The following is a 7,812-nucleotide window of genomic DNA, read 5'->3' on the forward strand; positions in this document are numbered from 1 at the left end:
CCAGGCACGGGCTGATGGGTTGCTTGTACAGACCCCTTTGGAGCTTGGGGCCAGGACTCCCACCAGCCAGGCATTTCACTGGTTCCTGACCCAGAGCTTAGCCCTGCCGGCCCCGGTAGGCCCTGGCAGCCTCGAGCAGCCGGATTCCCCGGGGAGATCGGCAGGTCCTGATGGCCGTTGACAGTGCCAGCTGGACACAGCTGGGGTTTGTGGAGGTCACGTGCTGAACGACTCCTTCTAACGTTTCTCCCCTCTCTGCATGTCTGATCTCGCACCCCGTGTAGGCATGACGAGTATTCTGATGTCAGCCATTGGACTCCCTGTGTGTCTTAGCCGCGCACCCCAGCCCGCCAGCCCTCCCGCCTCCTGTCTGGCCTCTAAAAGTCACAGCTCAGTTAAGAGATTGAGGAAAATGTCCATGAAAGGTAGTTCCTGCTCACAAATACTCTCTGGCCTCTGCTAAGCCTCCTCCGAGTCTTGCTGCCTCTGACTCTTCTGCACCGATCGCTCTTCTCTGACCACCACGGCCCTCCGCCGCTTCCTTCGAAGGGCCAGCCCATGTGGGGCTACTTCAGAGGGGTCCCCCGATGACCACTGCCCTGGCCGTGTGACGGCCAGGGAGGAAGGGGTTTCAGAACCGTTGGAAGGTGCTGTGAGTTTTAACAAAACTCAAGTGGAGGGGCCTGTGGGTAGTAAGTTCTAAACCTGCCATTTCTAAAGCCGATGGTGGCTCTGCTTGCATCGTTGGGCCAGAGAAGTGTGACCGCTCCGGTGACCTTCTGGATGGTGTGAGAGGGAGCATGGCTCTGGCTCCGCCAGTCCTGGGTGTCCAGCGCTCACGGGCTTTGTGAGCTCACACAAGCATCCCATTCATGAGCGGAGCGCCTCCTACACGGCAGGTTGGTTGTGGGAGGAATAGGAAGTAAATACGCTCGGAAAGCGCCTGGCACGTAGTAGTAGTAGTAGTAGTAGTAGTAGTAGTAGTAGTAGTAGTAGTAGTAGTAGTACGGTGGTTGCTCTGATCCTGTTCACTGCCTGTCTAACCCCCGCCCAACAGGGGAGGAGGGAGGCCAGGGAGAGGCGGGGCTAACCCTGCCCAGCCCCACCCCACCGCTAGCAGTCGCTCCTGCCCTGCTCCCCCTTCTTACTCTGCCTCAGAGGGTGGCAGCTTCCTGAGGCACTCAGGTTTGCCCAGGGAAAACAAGGCTCTCAGCAGACGCTCTGGCCTTCCTGGGCTTGGGTGTCCCTTTCGTGGGGTAGGCGGTCACCTGGCTGGCCCCCTTTGAGAAAAGTGGCTCCTGGAGAGTTACCTCCAGTTCTGAAAGGCTGCCTGGGCACGGGCAGGCAGGAGAGGAAGGGGTGCTGAACCAGGCCTCACCGGAGGGATCCCAGGGTCCAGCTGGAGACTGGCCTGTCCCTAGTTGACGTGGCCTTCTAGACCAGGCTTTTCTAGAAGGCCTCCCCCCTCAATCTGAATAGAGTCCCAGCCAGCAGGATGGCCACCCGGTGCCGGTGGGGATTGTGCTTTTGCCTGGCTTTCTCCCCAGTGACCAGAGTCAGGGTCCTAGAAGTCTGTGTGTATGGGGGTGTGTGTGCGTGTGTATGGGGTGCGTGGTCTTCCTCTGCCTCTAGCTGTTTTCCAGGTCATAGCAGCTAATGCCTTTACAGTGATCACGGCTTTGGTTGGTATTAGGTCCACTTTTTAGGTGAGAGAACCGAGACTCAGAGGTGACCTGATTTGGTCCCAGCCCAAGAGCCAGAATCCAACCTGACATCACCAGGTCCCCGCCCCTCTCCTCCCCTCATAACTGTCACCTGGCCTTCTCTGGTCTAGAGGGAGCTCAGGCTTGTAAGTCTTTGCAGCCACAGGCTGATGGCCGTGAGCTTGGGTTCACACCGGAGCCCCTCTGGTCTCAGGGTCTAGGACCAGGAGCTCCCCCTGACCTTGAGACAGGATGACAAGCCCTGCCGGGATCACTCTCCCCAGGCCGCGCTGGTCTCCCTGGTCCCTCCCCTCTGCTCCGCTTTGCTGTCCCTCTGTGACTCTGCGGCTGCCTCTGCCTGGAGAACCCCTGCCATGCTGATTCTCTCTCTAGCTGGGGGCGTTTCTTCTCCTTGGGGTGGGGCCTGTTTGGTGCAGGGCCTCCCCTCCGGGCTTCCTGCACAGGTGCACACAGAGGAGTGGGAGGTTTCGAGAGGAGGGGGCGGGGACAGAACTGTGGGCAGCTTAGGAATCGAGGAGGCGTGTCACTGACACCCCACAGTCCAGGGACAAGCCCAGGAAGACTGTGGTTTGCTGTGGCCGTGTGGCCGTCATCTGCAGTTGGTGTGCGCACAGATGCCCCCATGGGGTAGGCACGCACTACACACTTGACTCAGAAAACTTACTTCTCTTACCGAGACTTTCTTACAAGCATGATGAAAGCTGAGTAAAATAACACGGCCAGAATGTGCTCCAGAGTGTCTGTTTTAGAAGCTGCTGTTTGACTCTTCCGCATGTCCTCTGAAGCCTGGGACAGGTTTTCTGAGTGAAGGTGTGCAGGGCCGTGGCCGAGGCCCCGTCGTGGCTCCTGAGGGCTGTGGCCAGCTGCTGTCTCTGCCCCTCTTCCGTCTCCTCCAGGGCTCCTGGGTCCGGGCCCCCAGCGGGTGGGAGCTCTGGAGAGCTCTGGAGCGTTCTGCGCCTGGCCCAGGTCTCTCCTCTCCTGCACGCTAACCTTCCCATCTGAGCCGCCCTAACATCCCTCCCAGCAACTTGGACCGCTCCCTGTCGTCCTTTCTCTCTCGTTCCAGCATCTCCAGTTCGTTCTCCTCGGGACACCACTTATGTTCTTCTCTCTTCTAGGAGGGCCTCCAAAGCCAGAGCCAGAGCAGGTGATAAAAAACTACACAGAAGAGCTGAAGACGGCCCTGGATGAGGTGCGTGTCACGGGAACCACGCTGCTTTTGGTTTTGTTTGGAAACGAGGGGTGGCTTAGACGAGGACGCCAGCCTGTCCCCTGCTGGAAGGTGCTTCCTGAGGAGCCTCTGGCCTCGTCCAGAGAGCCGTCCTGCCCCACTGGCTGTTGGGAGGGCCGGTCAGGGTTCCTGTGGTTAACCCGGCCTGCCAGACCCCCGTCACGGCTGCACCTGGACCTCTCTCTGCTGAGCCTCGCTTCGGGGCTATGGCACCACTTTTCTCCGATTTGAATGGAGAGTGCTGGAGAATCTGGAGGGGTGGGGTCAAGGTCATTCGTGCCAGTCCAGAGCGGAGGACTCTCTTGTCTCTTTCGCCTGCAAACTGAGTGCATAGGAAGCCATCTGGTGGGTAAAGGTTTGGACAGAAACCTGAAAGTCATCCTCATGTCGGCCCCTCCCTCCAGCCTGCTCTGCCCTCCCCCTTAACAGCTGTCTGTCTGTCTCTGCCCTTGTGCTCACCCAGCACAGCTGGGCTGCTTTGCCTCCCTGCCACCCCCCCCCCAAGCTGCCGTCTACACAGCTGACACGTGGTCATGATGATTTAGTACCCGCTGCTCACAGCCCCTCAGCTGGGCCCCCGACGTGTAAGACGAAGCCCCAACCCCGAACGTGGCCGTCAGGGCCTCCCGGGATCTGGTCCTCCTCCGACCTCCTCTTGTCTCCTGCACCCTGGTCGCCCCATGCCCTGCAGGTGCACCGCCCCTCCCAGTGGAAACGCTGGCTCCTGCTTCAGAACGTTCTCTTCTCTCTACCCGAGTGCCCGTTCCCGTGCTTGTGCGTCTGACAAGTTCCCTTTCCCTTGTAAAGCCCAGCGCTGAGGGCCCCGCCCGTACTTACCTCTCTGCCTGGCTGCTCCGGCCACCGTCTCCGCCCGTGCTTCAGTTGTTACACCCACCCCCATGCTTGGTGCCGCCTGCCGTCCCCTCTGCTGTGGTGACGGTGAGCCCTCTGTGCTCCCAGCCTCCGGAACAAACAGCTGTCGGATTGAGTTAGACTGGGGTCAGGCACTTCAGCAGATGAAGGCCGGTCCTACAGGACTCGCCCCCTGTGGCACGGGGGCCGTGGGTGAGCGTTCCCGGGGTTGGGTCTCCCTCCAGGACTGCATCATCTGTATGGAGAAGCTGTCCATGGCGTCCGGCTACAGCGACGTGACCGACAGCACGACCTTCGGGCCGGTGGCTGTGGGCTGCTTGGCCAAGTGCAGCCACGCCTTCCACCTGCTCTGCCTGCTGGCCATGTACTGCAACGGGAACAAGGTACCCACGGCCCGCCGGGGCCAGGGGTGGGGGTCGGGGTCTCCTTCCCGCAGCCCGTCCCCGTCATGTTGCACTTAAGCAGGTGACTGGGGCTGCCGTGTGAGGGGCCCAGGGCCCGCTCGGAGGCAGCCTTGAGATGTCTGCAGCCCTGGCCCTGCAGCAGGATGGGACTGGGGGTGGCAGGTGCTGCCTGGTTGCCCTGCCTTTGGTGTAGTTTAGCCGGAGTGGACAGGTCAGGGGGACGGAGAGAATGAAGGCCCGTGGTGGGCCTTGGGGCCTGGCCTTTGCACAGTGTCCCCGTGCCATCGTGGACCAGCCAAGGTGCCAGCTCATCAGTCCATCGTTCACAGGGTTTTCCTTTTCATCTTAAACGTGACTCGGCTGTGCGAGCTTTTGCTCATAAACCTCATTTTCTTACTTGATGCCAGTCTCTGGGTACCTTGTCCCTTTAATGAAAATTGCATGAGTTTCTGGGGTAAAACTTATCTTTCCAGGGAAGCTTCTGGAATCAAGTCTTTGCGAGGAGGCTGCCTGGGAGTTGGGCACTGCGCCTGGGACCCACTGTGTGACTCGGGGCCAAACCCGTGTCCCTGTGGGCCTCTTTCCCATCTAGCCAGCGGGGTGGCTGGCCTGGGTGCCCTCTCAGGGGCCCCGGCTCAGTCCACGGCATTCTGCCTTGTCCCAGGATGGAAGCTTGCAGTGTCCTTCCTGCAAAACCATCTATGGGGAGAAAACTGGAACCCAGCCCCGGGGGAAGATGGAGGTGTTCACGTTCCAGGTGTCCCTCCCCGGCCACGAGGACTGTGGGACAATCCTCATAGTCTACAACATTCCCCATGGCATTCAGGTAAGGGGCCCCGGCACAAGAGGAGACTCCTCGGATCTTTCTGGAATCAGCCCTTCTCGGGTGCTGTCCTTCCTCTCCCACCCCCTCCTAGCAGTCTGCGCACCCCGGGTCACTGTGAAGGTGCCTAGGCTGCCAAGTCAGGCTATCAGCAACCAGGAGGCACTGGTGCTGGGGGCTAGAGCCAGCTCCTAGGGTTGTGGAAGCAAAGAGGTGGCCCTAGCCCTTTCCTGAGCCAGGGAGGGCTTCCTGGAGGCAGAGGCATCTTCGCTGGACTTGTACTGGGCGGAAGGCCAGCAAGCGTCTAAGCAGGAAGAGCGCTTTTATTGGGCTGGCTGGCTGGCGAGCCCACAGGGGCAGAGCACAGGGTGGGGAGGGCTGGCTGGCCTGACTGCTCTTGAGGGACCCGCTCAGTGGCCTGATCCAGGCCTGCGTGGGGTGTGCAGGGACAGGAACCCAAGCTCACTGGGGACCCAGACGGGAGCCCTGGCCCCTGAGGTCTCTGCCTTGGACCGGCGCGGGGGGGATCTCAGAGCCTGGGCAGGTTGGGAAGATACAGGGTAGTGGGGGCCAGGAGTCTGACGGGATGTCACTCGGTTTTGTCTAATTATGTGCTTCCGCTGGTTTCCCTACAGTTCTCCGTGGCTCAAAGTGAAATTTAGAAACACTCCAGACAGCAGTAGAGCCACAGAGCGGGAGGGGACTTGGGAGCTGTACACGGCGTGTCACCGTGTGGCCGAGGGCAGAGCAAGGGCCGTGTGCAGTTCCAGCCCCCAGCCTCTGTCCAGCCTGCCGCCACTGTCTCGGGCCCCGCTCCGGCCACTTCTAGAGCGAGAGCGGAGGGGCTGTGTGCCCGAGTGAGGGTGTCAGGCGGCGGGCCCTGCCCTCCGGTCCCGAGAGCCCAGTGCCCAGAGGGCCACCAGCGAAGCAGGCGCTTCCGTCCCAGCCTCTAAGGGGTCCGGGCTCTTCGGGGAAGTGGAGGGAGTTAGCCGGAGTGTCTCACGCCAGGCTGAGCGGCCCGGGTTCAGGGAGGGCAGTCGTGGGTGGGCGCCGTGTTCACGGCGGGTCTTCAGAGCGAGATGTGAGATGGCAGTTGATTTGGTCGCTTGAGCGCAGCAGTAGCCCCACCTGGAAGGCGAAGGGGTGAGGCTGGGCTCCCATGTCCGAGCCCCTCTGCAGCCAGAGGGCCCCTCGGCTCCCACTCCCGGCGTCTGTGTGCCTCCTGCAGGGCCCGGAACACCCCAACCCTGGAAAGCCGTTCACCGCCAGAGGGTTTCCCCGCCAGTGCTACCTTCCGGACAACGCCCAGGGCCGCAAGGTGAAGGCCCGGCCGATGCCCCTGGGAGTGGCCCCCCTTCCCCCCGGCCGGCAGCTCTGGGCCCAGCTGTCTGTGTGCAGTGGGAGGCGGTGGGGTGGGGAGGGCCCAGCTCGGCGGCCACACCAGATCTGTCTCTGCTCACCTTCTTACTGCGACAGGGAGAGGGGGACGAGGCCTGGGGGCCGGCTGGGGTGTGGGCCACCCCTTCCCGGGGACCTGCTGTGGGTCAGGCGTCCCAGGTGCCCGGGGTCCAGGGAGAGACGAGCTGACCTCACAGGTGCTCCAATGGGAGGACGGGATGGGGAGGCGCTGGGGCCGCTCTACCCTGGGTCGCGGGGGGGCAGCCTGCAGAGCCACCTCTGCACTGAGACCTGAGTTGGGACTTCCCAGCTCTCCAAAGGCTGGGGAAGAGCATGCCCGGCAGACAGAACAGCCGGTGTGGTGGCTTTGGGGTGGGGACAGCTCGGAGGGTGTGAAGAGGCTTAGGGAGGTGAGGGGGTGTCGGGTGGGTGTCTGCTCTCCGGGACAGCCCCAGGAGCTGGGGTTTGTTCTGAGCGCTTGTTCACGGCCTTCTTCCCCCCTCCCCGCCATTCCCTCCCCTTCCCCCTCTTCCTGCCTCCCCACCATCCGCTCCCCCTTGGGCAGGTCCTGGAGCTGCTGAAGGTGGCCTGGAAGAGGCGACTTATCTTCACAGTAGGGACATCCAGCACCACGGGGGAGACCGACACGGTGGTATGGAACGAGATTCACCACAAGACAGAGATGGACCGCAACGTGACAGGCCACGGCTACCCCGACCCCAACTACCTGGAGAACGTGCTGGCCGAGCTGGCCGCCCAGGGGGTGACTGAGGACTGCCTGGGGCAGCAGTGACCTGGGGCGCAGGCGTGCTCCCCCCGAGCCCAGGCCACTCCTGCCTGCCTGGCCCCGTCCCCCGTCCCCACCAGGCCCGGGTCTGCGTGGGAACTGGGCGAGCCTGGGAGTCATACTTGGGAGGGCTTCGGATGCAGCTACCTCAGTGCGTGGGCCCCTCCATCCTCGGTGGGCCGCGTTGGGCCCTCGGTGCCGGGGGCCCTGCAGGGGGTGAGGAGAGACTGCCTGCGCCGCCCCCAGCCAGGGGCGGGCCTGGGTCTGGGTCAGCTTCTCATACCTCAGATGTTCTGTTTGCAATAAATGCCCTATAGCCAAAGTCAGCGGGCCCTGGTGGGTTTCTCAGTGGAGAGGCTGCGTGTGTGTGCACGTGTGTATGTGTGTGTGTGTAAAATCTGATGTGTGAAGGCCAGCACACACGTCCTGCTGCGTCAGAACAGGAAGGGGCCTTACAGGCTGCCCATCCAACCCCCTAAATGAAGAAACCGAGGCTGCAGTGAGGCCAGGAGCCGGGCACTGCCCTGAGCTGCTCCCCGGGCCCCGCCCCCGTTCTCCTTGCAGTGCGCAGT

The 7,812-nt window shown here is 62.1% G+C and overlaps 1 protein-coding gene across 5 annotated transcripts in view; it reads left to right on the forward strand.

The window, feature by feature from the left end:
- Positions 1-7,562, forward strand: part of DTX2 (deltex E3 ubiquitin ligase 2) — a 33,701-nt gene extending 26,139 nt beyond the window's left edge. For 4 of the 5 annotated variants that reach the window (XM_068524377.1, XM_068524376.1, XM_068524378.1 and 1 more), the window contains 6 exons: positions 285-425; positions 2,843-2,916; positions 4,053-4,211; positions 4,897-5,058; positions 6,284-6,373; positions 7,019-7,562. In XM_068524377.1, coding sequence (XP_068380478.1) covers positions 285-425; positions 2,843-2,916; positions 4,053-4,211; positions 4,897-5,058; positions 6,284-6,373; positions 7,019-7,246 — 854 coding nt within the window. In that variant the 3' untranslated portion in view covers positions 7,247-7,562. The remainder of the gene's footprint in view (positions 1-284; positions 426-2,842; positions 2,917-4,052; positions 4,212-4,896; positions 5,059-6,283; positions 6,374-7,018) is intronic. The other variant, XM_068524379.1, reaches the window with a different exon arrangement.
- Positions 7,563-7,812: the final 250 nt, after the last annotated feature.

Source organism: Eschrichtius robustus, chromosome 16, assembly GCF_028021215.1.
Source record: "Eschrichtius robustus isolate mEscRob2 chromosome 16, mEscRob2.pri, whole genome shotgun sequence".
Classification (NCBI taxonomy): Eukaryota; Metazoa; Chordata; class Mammalia; order Artiodactyla; family Eschrichtiidae; genus Eschrichtius; species Eschrichtius robustus.